The 19064-nt window shown below is 37.6% G+C and overlaps 1 protein-coding gene across 1 annotated transcript in view; it reads left to right on the top strand.

The window, feature by feature from the left end:
* Positions 1 to 18427, top strand: part of LOC127623809 (DNA polymerase zeta catalytic subunit-like) — a 110686-nt gene extending 92259 nt beyond the window's left edge. Inside the window, exons 24-32 of the mRNA XM_052098332.1 lie at positions 6956 to 7064; positions 8051 to 8257; positions 9427 to 9536; positions 12385 to 12499; positions 12604 to 12741; positions 13370 to 13560; positions 14917 to 15163; positions 17830 to 18048; positions 18283 to 18427. Of these exons, the coding sequence (XP_051954292.1) occupies positions 6956 to 7064; positions 8051 to 8257; positions 9427 to 9536; positions 12385 to 12499; positions 12604 to 12741; positions 13370 to 13560; positions 14917 to 15163; positions 17830 to 18048; positions 18283 to 18423 (1477 nt within the window). The 3' untranslated portion in view covers positions 18424 to 18427. The remainder of the gene's footprint in view (positions 1 to 6955; positions 7065 to 8050; positions 8258 to 9426; positions 9537 to 12384; positions 12500 to 12603; positions 12742 to 13369; positions 13561 to 14916; positions 15164 to 17829; positions 18049 to 18282) is intronic.
* The last annotated feature ends 637 nt before the right edge of the window (positions 18428 to 19064 follow it).

Raw genomic sequence — 19064 nt, 5'->3', positions numbered from 1 at the left:
TATTTGAAAGATAAAATGTAACACAAATAATTACTTAAGATAGACAAAATTTCTCAACAAATACATTTATTGAACACTTGACCAATCTGCACTTGTACACTTAAATTAAAAATGTATAATGTAAAAATATATTGTATAAATAATGTATAACAAATATATTAAATAAACAAAGCAGGTGTTACGAACTGCTCCGAGACACGAAGGTTGAGATCCAAATGCAGCTTTAATTAAGGGGCAATCCAGACACGTAATCCAATATTCAGAGCATCCAAGAGAAGCACAGGCATAACTAGGGATGGGTATCGTTAAGGATTTAATGGTATTACTATCTTACCGATACTGCTTATCGATCCGGTACTTTAACGGTATTCTTAACGGTTCTTTTTGTTTTATATACTGTATATAAACAAAAGATAAACAATTACACAAAGATAAATGTTATATAGGCACAGTGATTTAATTTCAGGAAGGTCTACTAACATTACTGTTCAGGTGTGGTCTAAAAAGAAATCTAATAAAGTAATCAATTGTAAAATAACACTGCATAGTTTCTCATAGATGGATTAATGCTTATTAATGCAGAAGTTATTCATTCAAGAGCTGTAAGTGATTTTCTCTTTGCCTTTTGTTGTTTGATTCGCAGAAATGGCTCAATCGTCAGCATGTTTATTAGACAGCTTCCCTTTTAAGAGTCTAATAGGCTCCTGATGCACCATATTTTCTCCCAACTATTTCCATAACTACGTCCATTTAAGACATAAACTGTGTTTAAGTGAATCTCCAAGCCGGTCGTTTTGACATATTTTTGTGTATAGTTGATCGTTTAGACGCGCACATGAAACCCAAAGTAGCCTATACTTTGCTTGTCTCGTTGTGGTCTGTTTCGGAGTGCGCGCCACCTTGGGAACGGTATCTCTTGCGCTCTTTTTATTATTAAACGCGTCCCGCAATTTAGCAACAGTAGCTAGACTGCATTTTACAACAATCACCGATCGTGCTGATTCTGACGTTAAGTTTGAGTTTTAGGGAGAAATGTCAGTGCACCGCTGTGAAAGGAAGGAAGTTGTGCTAGACAGAATGCGGCTTATGTATAAATATTCTTTTTATAATCTTTGGAAGGCGAAACCTAAAATAAAATCAGACTAATATCACAGATCTAAAGTGTAAACAGGCTACGTTTGAATGTTTAGTTCTGTCACTCATTAAGCAGGGCTCATGTTGTGCTCGCTGTGGCACCGCATGAGCGATATCTCTCTCTCTCGCTCTCTGACTGCGAATAGCTAAATTGCATCACAGACAAATGGTTTCATATTATTATACATAGAAATGGCTGGCGAGATAAAATAACTTTCTCTTTATAGCAATAATAAATGTATTTTCTTAATTTCTCCAGTACCGACAGCAGAACTGATAACGTCCGAGCTTACCAAAGCCAGTAGCCTACCAATAGCCTATAGTGCGTTGGTATCTTTTTTATTACTTATTTCTCTGCATTGAGTGACAACCCTCTCAAATATAAGACACACAAACAGAACAAAAAAGTCACAGAAAAGTCTCAGATTCACTGTCTGTAATTGCAAAATTCTTGCTTACTTTTGTGACATGATAGCAACCCTTCTGCTCTGATAATATCCAAAGTAGCCGAACATCATGTTGCCTATCGCGTTTGTTGCGTTTTTTCTTGAAGTTGGCAGTAACATATCAAATGTTTTTAATTAAATATAAAGGAGTTATAAGAATTTAATCCTTACCGTTTTCTCCAAGGAACGTAGCTCCTTCCTTAGGCACTGGATGAGGTCTGCTCACTCTGGCAGTGACTCTAGGGGCAGCGTGCATCGAACACGTGTTCCACAACAACACTAGGCTGCCCACAGATGCGCCTGCCTAATAATCGGCCTCTAGCCTTAATAATTGGTTATTCTGTTGTAAGGAACGTGGAAATAGATACTTCAGCCACCATTGTTAAATGCATTTCCAGCACTCGAGCGTTTGACATCAGATCAAAATGATGTGCTGGCTAATGCTAAACATAGATTTTGTACAATTATTATTCATGTCGGCACTAACGATGTCCAACTTTGCCTGTCGGAGATTGCTAAAGATAATATTAAAGAGGTGTGAACTTGCAAAAACGATGTCAGACACTGTAATATGCACTGGCCCCCTCCCTGCTTGTCGTGGTTTATAGTAGATTAGTGTCTGGAGAATAGCATAGGATTTATATACAATTGGAAGAGTTTGGGGGTAGGCCTGACCTGCTAAAGAGTGATGGACTCCATCCCTCCAGGGAAGGTGCTGCTCTCCTCTCTTGTAATTTGGCTCATAGTCTTAACTCTTTCCCCGCCAAACACGGAATTTTCCGTGTTTTATGAAAAAAACGCTTCCCTGCCAAACACGGAATTTTCCGGGTTTCTGTGTTTTAGGTGTTATACGGTAAGGAAGACCCCTGCGCATGTTTTGAAAGAGTACGCAACTCTTTGATCAAAGAAACAGACTGCGATCGTCTCAAACATGAAGAAGTGGAGTATGAGAAGCTCAAAATATCAGACATAAACATGCCTTTTTCTCAGCTTTTTGTCTGAAATGTTGTTTTTTGACAAAACCTACCTCTGTTCAAGTCGCAATAAAAAAAGAACAAATGAAGATAAAATAAAATCGGGTTTTTTTGCCTAAAAGCAGAGGCCCAGATCTTTATTTTGATATATAGCATCTTCATATATTCATGGAAGAAAATATTCTGCGGGCCATTAAAGTTTAGCGAAAATCGTCAAAAATCCTGGCGGTGGCTGGCAACTTTTTTTTAAAAATGCTGGCAGGGAAAGAGTTAATAGTGATGGTATTTGACTAACTAGGGCCCAGATCAGGAAGAAGACAAACTGGTTAAACCGAACGTCTGCTAGCTGCCTTGAGATGTCACACAGGTCATATAAACTACAACACATAGAGACTGTATCACCTAGATATCATCTGAGACTGAGACTGTGTCTGTTCCCCAAACCATGAAACACAAAACTCTCACTAAATCGTTTAGAAATGTTTTTATTAAGGTCAAACTTGGAAGAAAAAATGTATATATAATTGGAGATAAACATCATACAAAGATAGGGCTACTAAACATTAAATCTTTTTCTACCAAAGCACTAATTGTAAATGAAATTATTACAGATCATATTTTGGATGTGCTCCATTTGTCTGAAACCTGGCTTAGTCCGGGTGAATATTAGTTTAAATGAATTTACTCCCCCAGGTTATTGTTATAAACATGAGCCTTGTCTGAAGGGTCGAGGAGGAGTTGGTGCTACAATTTACAGTGATGTTTTTGGTGTTACTCAGAAGAGGCTTCCCCTGGTTGATATTATCAGGAATCATTGAATAATTTTCAACTGTTATGTCGACAATACCCAACTTTATATTTCTTCTAAACCCAATGAAAATTCACAATTCTCCAAATTAGCAGAGGGTATCAATTGGATGGCCAGAAATTTCCTTCAAATCAATTTCAACAAAACAGAGATACTAATTATTGGACCAAAAACCTCTAAAAAAAAAATAAGCCGCTAAAATATCATTTGATTCTCGATGGATGTACTTTTACGTCGTCTTCTACAGTGAAGAACCTAGGTGTTATATTTGATTAGATTATTGTAATGCATTACAGGGAGGATGTCCAGCAAGTTTAATAAATAAACTTCAATTGGTTCAAAATACAGCTGCCAGAGTGTTGACTACAACCAAGGAATATGATCATATTAGCCCAATTTATTTGTCATTACATTGGCTACCTGTTAAATTTTGTATTCATTTAAAAATTCTGTTAACTTCATACAAAGCTTTGAATGGTCTAACTCCACAGTACTTAAGTGACCTTATGACACGCTATATTCCTTAACGTTCATTACGTTCACAAAATTCTGGCTTGTTAATAATTCCAAGAATATAAAAATCCACATAAGGATGTAGATCCTTTTCATACTTGGCTCCTGAACTATGGAATAGTTAACACTGTTCGGGATGCAGGCACACTCACTAGTTTAAAGTCTAGACTAAAGACTAAAGATCTCTTTAGCCAGACTCATTAATTTATCCATCAACTCACAATTAGGCTGCTTTAATGTTAGGTCTGCCGGAACCAGAAACCTCTATCATGATCTATAACTCTGCATAAAATTGAATGGCATCTACTTTAATATTATTCTATTTGTTTCCGTGTCTCAACCTCTGGATTCATATTCCGAGGTTACCAGAGCCAGCCAGATCCAGCTCCATTCCTGCTTGGTGTTGGACTAAACTGCTATGTGTCACTGAGTGATGACGACAAACTACAGCAGGTGCTAGCCAGACATCACCTCAGTTTTTTTGACTTCAGAGGATGAACTGATGCCAACTCCAACTGTAAGACATCAGATACTTCATATATCACTGCCTGAACCTTGGACTTAGGAAGTACCTCACCGAAATTACCTGCTGGTTGAACTGCGATGCACCTCATTGATCTCTGCCTGCATCACCTTTGCCTATTGATGGACTACACTCTTGAAATGGAATACATAAACTATCATTTAACTGCCAAAAAAGCCTTCATCAGCCAACTAACAAAGGAAATGAGTTGACTCGGTCTCATCTGAGATGGAAAGTAGAACAGGAATCATGTATTTTGGTCTGACGAGTCCACATTTTAAGTAGTTTTTGAAAACATTCATCATGTTCTCCGAGCCAAAGATGAAAAAGACCATCCAAGCTGTTATCAGTATCAGGTCCAAAAGCCAGTGTCAGTATGGGCCAGGGGTGTGTCAGTGACCATGGAATGGGTAACTCTCACATTTGTAAGGGCACCATTAATGTAGAAAGGTATGCACAGATTTTGGAACAACATATGCTGCCATCCAGACGCTGTCCTTTCCAGGGACATTCTAGCATTGTCCAGCAGGACAATGCCAAACCACTGGATTACAAGTGCATAAGCAGAGATTACAGGTGCTAGATTGGCCTGCCTGCAGTCCTGACCTGTCTCCTGTTGAGAATGTGTGTACATTATGAAGCGCAAAATATGGCAACAAAGGCCTTGCAAAATTGTGCTCTGTCAAAAGTTGGATGTGGACAGCCATTTTCAGGTCTCTCCAGAGATTTTCAATTGTAAGACTGGGATCTGGCTGGGCCACTATAGGACATTCACAGAGTTGTCTCTAAGCCACTCTTGCGTTGTCTTTGCTGTGTGCTTAGGGTCATTGTCCTGTTGGAAGGTGAACCTTTGGCCCAGTCTGAGGTCCTGAGCGCTCTGAATCAGGCTTTCATTAAGGATATCATGCTTCAACCCTGACCAGTCCCCCAGTCCCTGCTGCTGAAAAACACCTCCACAGCATGATGCTACCACCACCATGCTTCACCGTTGGGATGGTATTGCTTGGATGCTTGGAATTGAGGCCAAAGTGTTCAATCTTCACTTCATCAGACCAGAGAATCTTTTTTTCTCACAGTCTGAGAGTCCTTAAGGTGCTTTTTTCAAATTCCAAGCAGGCTTTCATGTGTCTTGCATTGAGGAGAGGCTTCTCTCTGGCCACTCTGCCATAAAGCCCAGATCGGTGGAGTGTTGCAGTGATGGATGTCCTTCTGCAAGTTTCTGCCATCTCCACAAATGATCTCTGGAGCTCAACCAGAGTGACCATCGGGTTCTTGGTCACCTCTCTTACCAAGGCCCTTCTCCACCGATTGTTCAGTTTGGCCAGGGGGGCAGCTATAGGAAGAATCCTGGTTGTTCCAAACTTCTTCCATTCAAGAATTATGGAGGCCACTGTGCTCTTGGGAACCTTCAATGCAGCCAAAAAACAATTGTAGCCTTCCCCAGATCTGTGCCTCAACACAATCCTGTCTATGAGCTCTGCAGGCAGTTCCTTTGACCTTATGGCTTGGTTTTTACTCTGATATGCATTTTCAGCTGTGAGACCTTATATAGACAGGTGTGTACCTTTCCAAATCATGTCCAATCAATTGAATTTTCCACATGTGGACTCCAATGAAAGTGTAGAAACATCTCAAAGATGATCCAGAGAAATAGGATGCACCTGAGCTAAATTTCAAGTGTCATAGCAAAGGGTCTGAATACTTATGTCAGTGTGATATTTTAGTTTATTCTTTTTAATAAATTTGCAAAGCTATCAAAAATCTGGTGGTTTTTGCTTTGTAATTATGGGGTATGGTGTGTAGATTGATGTGAAGATTTTTTGTAAATTGTTTTTGCATAAGGCTGCAACATAACAAAAAGTTTAAGGGGTCTGAATAGTGTGTGTGTGCGTGTGTGTGTGTGTGTTTGTGTGTTGAGCCTAATTGACCTAAGACATGGAATGTTTTCTACGATTAAATGCCAGGAATTTTGAAAAATTTACTTTAAATGTATTTGACTAAGGTGTATGTACATTTGACTTATGTATGTGTATGACTTCAACTGTGTGTGTGTGTGTGTGTGTGTGTGTGTGTGTGTGTGTGTGTGTGTGTGTATATGTGTATATATTAGTTAATGTTCACATAAACCATCAGAATGAAGAAAAATGTGATCTCAGTGATTTCGACCTTGGCATGATTGTTGGTGCCAGATGGGTTGGTTTGAGTTGTTGATCTCCTGGGATTTTCACACACAACAGTCTCTAGAATTTACTCAGAATGGTGCCAAAAACATCCAGTGAGGGGCAGTTCTGTGGATGGAAAGGCCTTGTTGATGAGAGAGGTCAACAGAGAATGGCCATACTGATTCGAACTGACATGTTTACGGTAACTCAGATAACCGCTCTGTACTCTACAATTGTGGTGAGAAGAATAGTTGGGGCTGTTTTGGTGGCAAAAGGGGGACCTACACAATATTAGGCAGGTGGTTTTAATTTTGTGGCTGGTGTGTGTTGTAGTGTTTCTGTCTTTTTAGTGGTTTAGTTGTGTTAATCTCTTCCTTTGTCTCACTGTCTCTCAGGTCTGATGAGTTCAGGTTCGGTTGCACATCACTCAGAGTTCCTCCTGACCTCCTTTACCAGCTCAGAAATGACATCACTGTTTCTCCTAATGGCATCGCATTTGTTAAGGTAGTTCTGACTTGATTCTTCAGAGACTGGAACCAAATAATTTTCCTGACATTTCATTAATATTTTTGAAACTACTAAAATCTGTATTGTATAAATGTGGACCAGACTGAAATACTTGTATTTCCTTCTAAGAGGGCTAGAGAGAAGTTGACTGTTGAGTCAACTAGACTTGATTTACTGATGGATAAAATTGCAATAAGAGCCATTGAAGAACACATTGTTTATTTCACCTAAAAATTATAATACTCACCCTCTTGCTGTCTCAAATGTGTTTGATTCATATAAGGTGTTTATGGCCATACAATGCAAGTCAAAACATTAAGCTCCAAAAATTACATTAAGGCAACATAAAATTAATTAATACATTTCGAGTTGTATATTACATGTCTTCTGAAGTAATATGTCACTTTGGGTGAGAAACTGGCCAAAATTTTATTCCTTATTTACTATGAATCTTTATATACAGTATGCTGCCTCTAGTCCGTTCATAAGAGAGAGCTTTATGCAGCCTTTATGTCCTTTTTGGAGCTTGAAAGTTTTGGACCCTATTGACTTAGCATTGCATGGACAAAAACACATCATACATCCTTCAGAATATCTTAGTGTTCCGCAGAAGAAAGTACGTAATATGAGATTAAGATGGCATGTGCGTGAGTATATAATGAGAGAATAATCAATATTAGGGGAACTATTACTTTAAATAAATAATCACTTTAATATAAATATATTAATATGAATAATGAATTCATACTAAGAAATTCTACTACCATGCAATATAGTTCATTCATCTACCAGTAGGCTGCTTATTATTGCCAAGCAATGCTGCAACTAATTCAGAATGTGTGATCAGTTGCATAATAACAACTTCTAAGTTGGCTCATCCAATCAAATTTTAGATCTGGAACTGTTTTGTAATCTCCCTAATATGGTTTAATGCATGGCCGTGTTCGACTCAGGATCACAGTTGTGTATTTGTGTATGTGCAGTCGACAGTGAGAAAGGGTGTCTTTCCTAGTATGCTGGAGGAGATTTTGAAGACGAGGATTATGGTGAAGCAGTCCATGAAGGCGTACAAGAACGACAAAGCCCTTTTTCGCCTGCTGGATGCCAGGCAGCTTGGCCTCAAACTCGTCGCTAACGTCACCTTCGGTTACACTGCTGGTAGTTTCTCAGGACGTATGCCCAGTGTCGAGGTACATAACTTGAAACATTTTAAATTGTATTTAAATATTTTACAGACACTTTTTCCAAAAGACTTAAGGCCCTGGCATACTCACATAGCTCTTCTTTCTTCACTTGGAGTCAAAGAGAAGTTCGAAAGAGCTGAGCAACAACATACTGTTTGCAAACATTTAGAAACCTGCAAAGCTGCTGTGGGAGGCATTTAGAGGAGCATTTAAACACAAGGACGCACAAAACTACATTTAACCATCAATTAATATGACATCAAAATGTGTTATCAATGACTTAATGGCTTATTCTATGACAGAAATTCACATGAGGTCAGTAAAAGAAGCTGTTTTAACCACTCTGATGATTTAAAGGAAGATATTCGCAGTAGATAATGTGTAATTTGTCGTGTTTACATTCTGCATTTATGGCGCTAATGTGCTAAACGTGGTATATGTGGCAATAATATGCAGTGACTACGCTCTGTTATTGTCAGTTATGGTAAAACTGTTACTACTGTAAGGATGGGTGTATAAAAGAAGGTTAATGGATATAATACAGACAAAAGAATGATGATAGGCATATCTTACTTTGGGCAGATTTGTGAATGGCTTTCGTCTGCAGCATGTCAAACAATAGACTGAATGGGCAATTAAGAGTATTTGAGTAAATTTGATTTCTTTTGAAGACTAATTTAACAACAACAAAAAAGTTGCATTATATGTTTTAAAAAAAACAGTTTCCACGTGAACAATCGCACAGGTATAGGGGAGTTTACACCAGCTCACTTATAACTGCACATGTTGACAGAGCGCCACTTCACCCCAACCTATGATGTGGACCAATGGCAGTAATAAGGTGTTAGCAGAATGTACAAAGTTTTCTTGAAAGTTTCCGCTGGCGAGCTGTTATGAACCACTGAAATCAACCAAAAAACATAATTTTTCTGTCCAGGTTTTGCTCTAAATTACATCACACATTTACAATCAATTACATTGATTTCGAATGACGATGGGCCTTTACTGTGTATTCATGGTACAGTATATATTTATCAGTATGTGTGTGTTCCCTTGGAATCAAACCAATGACCATGTCGATGCTAGCCCCATGCTCTATCGTTTGAGCTATAGGAAATATAAACTTATTGTAATTATAATACTACATATTTTCTGTCTTTCTCCTCACACTCCAGGTGGGTGACAGCATTGTGCACAAGGCCCGAGAGACTCTGGAGAGAGCCATTAAGATGGTGAATGATACCAAGAAGTGGGGAGCACGTGTGGTTTACGGAGATACAGACAGGTATGAGAATGTCATAAGGTAGGAGGTCTAGTCTGGATGTGATGGGGTAAAAAGTCCGTTTAGTGAGCTAGAGTTGAATCCGTAACCAACATTTTTGCTTTGTTGTGACACAAGCCTCAGGTACCACAGCATCAATACTTAATCAGTACAAATAAACAGCCTTGTGTGACAGAGTCTGGCCATCTTGGGAATATCCCCATCTGTTTTCTAGTCATGCAAGTCAACCTCTTATTTGTTTGAGAGGCGAAAGACCAAAAATTGTGGAGCTCCACAATAGTTTGCCAAGTCTACATTTCAATGGCATACATCCCTAAAACAAATTTAACATGATAATATCATATATATATCTAGTGTTGTCACAATATAAAAATGAAAAAATATAATATATTATACCGTTAAAATTTTACGTCCAATTTCGATACTACAGCAAAAATGGATAATAATATGCTATTTAACAGACTTTTTGTTAGCCTATTAAAAAAGTTCAATGTAAATAATAAATTAAAAGAACTGCATGTTTCTCTGCAAGTGTTTTTGAATTAAGTAAACATTGCTTTTTTTTTCAAGTAGGGCCTTATGAAATGTTTTTTTTTTACCCAAATCTTGAAATCTTCCCATTTAATTTTCATTCAATTCAAATTAAGCATCTAAATGGTGTCTAATCAAATGAATGAATAAAACTATAATTACATGAAAATAGAACAATTGCTTTTCAACATGCCTTTGTATGTTATGAGAAATATCAAACGGCAAACATTCCAAAAGCTAAAATGCTCTACCCAGATCATTCACCGTAGCTCAATGGACAGATCAGCGCAGAGCACATGTGTTTATACGTGGACCGGTCTCGAGCTCTCATCCGCGCTGTTTATCATAAACAGTGCTGTGAGAAGCACTGACTAAGTTGCGGATTTGGCATTGATTATTTGTTTAAAACCTCAATGAATACCCATAATGTGTCCGTGATTTAAACTAGTTTAAAAAAAAACTAGTTTTTTGTTTGTCTTCAGATGACTGAAGGAAACCTTGAAAGAATTTGTAAATCATTCCTGGTGTCGGAACTTTTTAATCTAGCCCAACATAAATAAAGTGAAAATGTTTTACAGATATTAGTACATTTTCAACATTTTCAAATCAATGCTTTACTGTCAGGTGGCCATTTCAATGGGACAAAATGTGCATTTGTATTGGAAATGTACTTATTTTTAATATTGTTAGTTTTTTTCCATAGAATTTTCATTTTATAGATTTTATAGCAGTTGTTTAAATGGCCCAGTGTGATGTGCACAGCACATGCAGACAGTATATTTATTTAATTAAATCACAGCATTTTGCGGTTAAGTAAACCCCTAACACCCTTGAAAGATTTACCTTCTAAACTGTGAACAGAAAATTGATGGTCATAACTTTTTTTTACATAAATTGAGGTAATTGCATGGATAACATTTATAGAAAACCCTTTGAAATATATTTAAAAAAAAAAAAGATTTGGAACAATTTGTCGATTTTCAGTTTTAGTCATTGTTGAGAAAGTAGAATTTTTTTGTTGTTGTTTTTCTTTTTTGACATAGTATAGTATCTTAGGATGTAAATAAGCGAGGTTAGAAAAACATGTTTGTTTTGTTTTCCACCATGTCAAGTGTACTTGGGGAAAAAGATTTCTTAATACTACAAAGGAATCAAAAGTTACAGCATTTGGATCACTGGTGGCCTTTCTTTACTCTAAATTTCCAAAAACCTCTCCAAGCAACAGTTCAAGTGTTTTATTGAACATTAAAACGTAATAACTGAAAAATATGAATGCAAACATCTCAATAAATAAAAAAATACATCAACTTATATCAACCAAGTACCTAATAATGAAAATCAAATCATATTGCCCTCTTTCCCAGCATTCCAAAAATGTGTGTTGAGCACCCTCTTGTGTGTGCGCACGTGTGTGTGTGTGTGCGCTCTGGGTCTGCTTATTTGCAGATGTGGAATGTGTCTTTCCAAATATGGATTCTAACACCCTACACATTCAATGATGATGAGCTAACACATCTATAAAGCGAAGGATAGTGTTTCAGTCAGTCGATCCCAGGGAAAAAAACACCATTATAGATATGGTGGCTAATCACTAATGTCATAGCTTGTCATTCCGCTCTTTAAGGAATATTTCAGGATCTACTCATCATAGTATGTTTAGTGTGTGCTTGTTTGATTCAGACTCGTCTGCTGTAAATTGTGATATTCCATTTGATATTCATTTTTATTTTTTCATGAATTAATAAACCAAAATGTGCTGAAAATTCTGTTTATCTGTTTACTATACATGTGGATTTCACACGCTAATAATCACTGTCATTTTGATCTCGGAGTGAAACAAATTTGCTTGTGTTCTTCTAATCAAGACCTTTCCAAAGATTGATACATAAACTTTTAGATTTTTTTTACTGGTTGTAAATTTGATTGCTGTGATTGCAAATTTGCGAATGATAAAAATGGAACCGTTCTAATTAGTCAGCTAATTTAAAAGCAGTATTTTAGAATTGGTCAGATCAGATACATTCATTGTAATGATAAGAGTCTAAGCTTTAAAACAACACATTTTTTGTGCAGATCAAGAGGTTGTTGATTAATACATTTTCCGTGTTCAGCGCACCCTCAAATTCGTCAGTCAGACTGTGTGTGGTGTGGAATCGAGTCAGTGTTTGGTAGTTCCGGTAATGCATAAACACTTGTATCATCACATCTTTTTTATTTGTCAGTACTTGTTCCTGAAGTACTGTTATTTTGTCATTCCTACATTTTTAATTTATTTGCCTGTCCCTAATGCTATGAATTCTCTCCCTTTTTTGTTTTATAGCATGTTTGTGTTGTTGAAGGGGGCCACAAAGGAACAGGCATTTAAGATTGGTAATGAAATTGCAGAGGCTGTGACCGCCACCAACCCTAAACCTGTCAAACTGAAGTTCGAGAAGGTAGATAGCATTGTATATACTCTATTTTTAGTAGGCCATATTTGAGAGTTTGTGCTCTTTGAAGGCTGAGGGTTGTTTATTGCTGTTGTTCTGTATTTGTGCAGGTGTTCCTCCCATGTGTGTTACAGACTAAGAAGCATTATTTTGGATACATGTACGAAAGCTTGGATCAGAAAAACCCAGTGTTTTACGCCAACGGCATTGAAACTATACGTCGAGATGGCTGCCCCACTGTTGCCAAGGTAACTAGTGTTCCAGAATCGTGCATCTGTATTGGCCCACCTGCTCGATAATGCTATTGTGTGTCAGTCACAATGCAGTTGATATGGGAAACCGTTTAAGGCATTAATGTAAAAAATCCAGAAGAAAAATGAATGAAATCATATTAGTATATAAAGTCATGTTCAAGTCTCTTTGGGATGAGATCTGTATCTAACAAGCATGTCTATACTATTATCCTTTCAAATCCTCACAAATCTTTTTTGCATTGATTGTGGGATTGTTAGACGTCAGTTGGAGGTGGTCAGCAAAAAAAGCTAAGGGAGCATTCCCATTTATCTTAATGCCATTTGCAAAGCTGGCCCATGGCTACTTAAAAATGTCAAAACATGGCTGTCAATGGAGAAGCAGGCTTTTTGCCCCCTGATGGCTTCAGCATCTACCAGCAGGGACTAATTGGACCATGCAAAGCCGCCAAAAACTGATCATTTGGTTAACCGAAGAGTCACTATTCACTTTATATGGCAAAAAAAGCCTCGTGGAGACTTTTAAAACGTAAAAAAAAAATGTTTTGTGTTCCACTGAAAAATGTCTTACGGCTTTGGAGCGAAATTATGGTGAGTGCAAATTGACAGAAACATTTTTATTCAGGTTCTGGAGCGATCTCTAAAGCTGCTGTTTGAGTCGCGGGACATCAGCCAGGTGAAGCAATACGTGCAGCGGCAGTGTGTGAAGGTGCTGGAGGCCAAAGCCAGCATGCAGGACCTCACATTTTCCAAAGAGTACCGCGGCAGTGGATTGTACCGGCCTGGAGCTTGTGTCCCTGCTTTGGAGCTCACCAGGTGAGTGTGTCTCTTCATGTGTTTGGAAAGGTGTATTTGCATGGGTCAATGACAAATAAGTACATTCATTTTGATTTCAATTTTTGAAAAAAAAAAAATACATAATTATTCTATTAAATAAAAAAATATATATTTATTGTTTAAATAAAGGCTATTGCAATTGCAAGTCATACTAGCAATTTTTCCCACATTAAGGCTGCATTCCATTTCAAATTTGTATCCCCTTCCCTCGCAAACTAAACTCTAAACCGCTTATTTAACCTAACTACACTTCCATCATACGATAAAGTTGTGTGGGGTTTATGAAGTGCAATCTGCTGTCACGTCACAATCGAGTTGCATTGTGGGAAATGGAGCTTCCTGGAACGCAGCCTAACACAAAAATGCCGATCAACATAATGGAGAAAACAACTGGCAAAGGTTATTACATTCCTTACATTGTAAATAAACTCTGTTCCATTGGAATAGACATGTTGCAGGTGGTCTTTGCATACAAGGTTGTGACTGTATTAAAACAAAACAAATACTGTTTTTTTTTTTTTTTTTTATATTGATTGGAATAATTAGTCATATTTATTAAATATATTCATTCATATAACTATTTTAATTAATTAGGATGCAGAGTCCTCATTCTTAAGAAGTATCGTAAGATAGGGCTTGTGTACGAGTAGAAGCTTTTTATAAAGAAACTAATAGTAACTTTTTCAGCAAATTTGAGCCTGATTCTCAAGTGCTGGCTGAGGTGACACTTATAGAGCTTTTCCAACGATATGGTTCAAGGACGGGGTCCTCGGCCGGTGCGAATTCTCAAACCGTTCCGCACGGTTTGAGAATTCAAAACAAAATAACAAGCATTTATCCACAGTTTTAATGCAGTATAATATTCAGAAATTATTATATTATTTTGTATATTCTCTGTATGAATTGCATTTTTCATAAACTATATTTTTGTATAAATCAGTAGATGCAGGGAAAAAAACATAATTGAACCACATGTGAATAAAATAATGTCTGTGTCTGTTTTTATCTTTATGTAGGATGTTAAGTGTATTTTTGAAAAAGCACGCTTGTGTGATTTTACTAACAGGTTTTTGTCGGCGTGCTGCTGCTGTCTGCCTTCACCTGAAGGTGTTGCCCAGCAACATGCCTATTAACAGATGCACAAATTAGATTTCAGAGACATTGTTTGGGGGGAATTCTTTGATTAAATAAAACTACAGCTTATTATTTGCTCATTGTTGTTTCAGTAACTGAAAACTGAAGATAAGCTGCCGAAGGAAATGCTTGCAAAATATATAGAACAGATAATAAATATTACGTGCAATAATAACGTTTTATTCTCTCGCTGTCTTTCAGGCGCATGATGGCATATGATCGTCGTTTAGAGCCACGTGTGGGTGAGCGCGTGCCATATGTTATTGTGTTCGGGGTGCCAGGAGTGCCACTCATACAGCTGGTTCGACGGCCTGTAGAGGTTCTACAGGACCCCAGCCTACGCCTCAATGCCACCTACTACATCACCAAGCAGATCTTACCGCCACTTGCGCGGATATTCAACCTGATCGGGGTGGATGTGTTCAGCTGGTACCATGAGCTGCCCAGGGTTAGTTATTTATAATTTCGTCTTTTAGCAGATTCAGGATGAGATATATTGAGGGAATGAATGACCAATCTGGAGGTTACAACTTTACATATTTAAAGTGGATTTATTTGCATTTGGTTCTTACACCTTTCTGTTGCTCTTCAAATGTCTTTTTTATTTCTTAGTGGTCTTGATGCTGTTGTTTGAGAACTTAAGTGTACTATGTTAAACCTGCTACTGTTGATATAAAGTCGCCACCTGGTCGTGGTTTATGAACAAACTGAGATGTCAAGTACAACAACAGCCAATGGTAAAGAGTATGCCAAGTGCCTCACCTTGTAAGTAGGGATGTCGTGATAACCGATTTCACAATTAACCGCGATTAAAATGCTCACGGTTATTAAACCGTAAGAATTTGGAAGCTACAGCTAAAAACAGGAAAAAACAACCATGTTGTCTATTTAAAAAATGTTTTTTACTGAACATTAGTCTTTCGGTGTGGGTCTAACTACATGCTCCGTGTCATTTATAAACGTTACTAGGCAACCAGTAGTGGGAACACCCACTAGCGACTTCACTGCCAGCCACTGGCGACCTGCAGCGACAAAGTCGCTGGCAGTGTGTATGCACCTTAACTTCATGCAAACGAAGAGCGACTTTTAGGGAGTGACAGCCAATAAGAGAGAAGATGGTAGAGCTCGCGTGATCCTAATATTTTAATAATAATATTAACTGTAAAGAAGCAGTGTCCTAACGAATGCTCCAATAAAACTTATGTTGTGATAGGTTCGTGGAGGTTTTTATTGTTGAATAATAGGTAAATTTGCAGATAATCGTAAAAATCTTGACCATGGATTTACTACAGTAAAATTGTAGTAGTAACCATGGTTAATATTGTGGTAACGATGGTTTAACTAAATATCATGGTTAAACTATGGCTTATAGAAAAATCCATGGTTCATTTTTGTAAGGGTAAACAAAGCAAACGTCTAATAATTTTTATTGAAAAATTGAAAAAAATAATAATGGCTTGAATTATGACAAATTATATTGGAAGTGACCCATTTTTTATAAAGAAAATAAATAAATAAATTCATAGAGGTATCGACGATATTGGACTTGATATTATTGGTATCGGATCGAAAAGAAAATTATTCTCACTTCTCGTACTGGATCAGCCACCTACTAGATCGAAGGCAGGTATCGGGTAAATCGCGTCCATGCGCTGTTGCTGATAAAGTGGATAGAATTTAAATTCTGTTGCTTTGAAATGAAAATAAATATGATGAACAAGATTCTCAATGTACCTTTTTTAGTGAAATTTTCCCCATAAGACGTGTATTTCCCTCCATTTTTAGTTTAATAAAGACTAGGTTGGGTTATTTATATAAAGATTATTTCGATATTTCAAAAATATGATAAAAATCATGTATCCCATATAGAGATTCCACTGTCAAGAGTGTTGGGAATATTCACATAGAATTTATACACTTAAATCATGAGATTACAGACAAAAAAATGTAACATTTTAGAAGAGATCAGAGCATCATGGTTGTTTAAGCCAATGAGCACTAAACTGTGTCCTCAGCAAGTCTTTTCCTGTCACGCATTTTAGGGGTGGGCTTTAGGGATAAGGGCCAATCATGTAGCGGGGGAGTCCGATTTCAGGTACAACAATGGCAAAGGTGTTTACATGCAACGTCACTTCTCACCTAATGTGTTTGTTTATCTTCAGTTTTGTTACTTTTAGTCTGTGTTTTTATCCATCTCAAATTACACATCCCTATAATGGACATTCTTCTATCCAATCAAACCAAACTCATTTTCACACATTGTTGCAGCCCTGACTTGCGAGCTCTCTGCTCTCTGAACACCACCTTGTGTACGCGCTTGGCATTTGATATCACACTGCTTATCCGTGATCCGCGCCATGAGAGGTGCAGGTCATTGCTGTTTAATCACTCCAGCAGGGACCTCTTGTTTGGACATTTAATCTTTCCACTTGTACTCATTCTGGCTGGACTGTCTGGTGGATTCACACTCCTGTTTATCAATACAGCACCGTCATTGGTACCACTGATGACCATTGCATGGCACAGTGTCATGTGTTGTCAACATGGCAGCGCTCATGGGGAGCGACCCACTCCATGTAAAATGAAACTGCTTTTATAGGGTTTCTGATATGACTTGAGTCTTAATCTTTTGTGTGTATATCATTTTTAACGTATTTCTAAGAAATGCTATTCATGTCTTCATGTGTAAAACTCTTTTAATTAGCAAAAACTTAGTGCACCTTTAAGCATAAACTGTGAAATATTGTGCATGTTGTAAACATTGCTCATTTCTAAAGTATCATAAGGCCTTGCTTAGGTTTGTGTAGTACCATTTCAGTTTCATGTCAAATGTGACCAAAATCTTATCTAAGATGTAGTGTATTGTATATCATACAGTCAGACATAAATAATGGTAATGTCATGCAGTCATCCTGGGCTTTACCCAATTAGGTATCTCATACAAAACAACAATGGTAAAGGACAGAAGAAAGAAAAAAGAAACGTATGTAAACCTGAAATTTTGCGGCCCTATTATCAATGTCAATTCTAATTAAGTCAATGGCACAATTCATCAAACAATGGACATATTCAAAGTAAATATGTTTATTTATTTTGGTATTTTTCTCTGTGTAGGTACAGAAGGCGTGGAGCTCTGCATGGGGTGGAGGGTCAGAGGAGGGCACAAGGAAAGGCACCATCTCACAATACTTCACTACGCTGCATTGCCCGGTTTGTGACGAGCTCACACAGCTGGGAGTGTGCGAGCGTTGCCGGGCCGGACCACAGCATGTCGCTGTTACCCTGCACCAGGACCTGAGACTGTGGGAGAGTCAGCAAGATCAGCTTATAAAGGTTAGGGGAAATGTGCTTTGTGGTGGATATATATCTCCACCATCTTCCAATAAGGTTTTAGCAATTGTTACAGGCCAAAGTTAAAATGTAACTAATGTCACAGACTGAAAGACAGTTCACTAGTATGTTAGAATATAGCTGATAAATATGTAAGACTACAGAGAAAATGGGGTATTTGTGCTTGGACCCGCTATATTGTATTTTACATACTTTTCTGTTGTGATTGATTTGCAGATATGTAGAAGTTGCAGCGGTAGTGCAGAGCGTCGGGTCCCATGTGTCTCGTTGGACTGCCCTGTTCTCTACAAATTGTCTCGCGTTAATCGACATCTTTCCAGAGGACCATATCTTCGGCAACTTCTGGAGCAGTTCTAATTGTTCGGCAGTCTGTCCTCCCTCTTTTTTTTCCTCTGTATCGTTTGGCATTTTACACTGGTGCTAAATTCTGTCTTTCAGCACAGGTTTTTGTGTATCATAGTTTGAAAAGGTGCTTTTTTTCCCTTGTGACCGCTCCATTTTTTACTGTAGGGCAGTGTGACTGCAGAGGCCTTAAATACACAAGAGGATGTGGATGATGTTTGTAATGTACTGTATATGACTTTCCTTTTAATCATTTCTGTAATTTGAAAGTGTTCATTCATTTCAGTGATATTTCTTCAGACTGAACATCATAAGCGCTGTAGCATTTTGTAAATCGAGTGCGAGTCGGAGTCTTGTTTGAATCCAACGATAAATGCTTTTGTTTATCAAATCAGTCTCTTGTAAACAAGACATTTATAGTGATCTAAAGTTCTGTCTGTACTGATGAAAAAGTTTGGGAAAGTTTTTTTTATCAAGACCTGATTTTGGAGACTTTTTTTGTCCCTTGTCCACACCGACAAGTCCGTATCAGCCTTAACTTCTTGGACTTCTGCAATATGTTTGATAATTTATGGCAAGAGTATATATATTGTCTGTGATTGTTTTGTTTGTTTTTTCTGTTAACACTTTTCTAATGCTTTCCTCTTTTCTAAACC

The sequence above is a fragment of the Xyrauchen texanus genome, chromosome 30 (genome assembly GCF_025860055.1).
Source record: "Xyrauchen texanus isolate HMW12.3.18 chromosome 30, RBS_HiC_50CHRs, whole genome shotgun sequence".
Classification (NCBI taxonomy): domain Eukaryota; kingdom Metazoa; phylum Chordata; class Actinopteri; order Cypriniformes; family Catostomidae; genus Xyrauchen; species Xyrauchen texanus.
The sequence above is the reverse complement of the archived record's forward strand: the minus strand, read 5'-3'. Positions and strand labels throughout refer to the sequence as shown.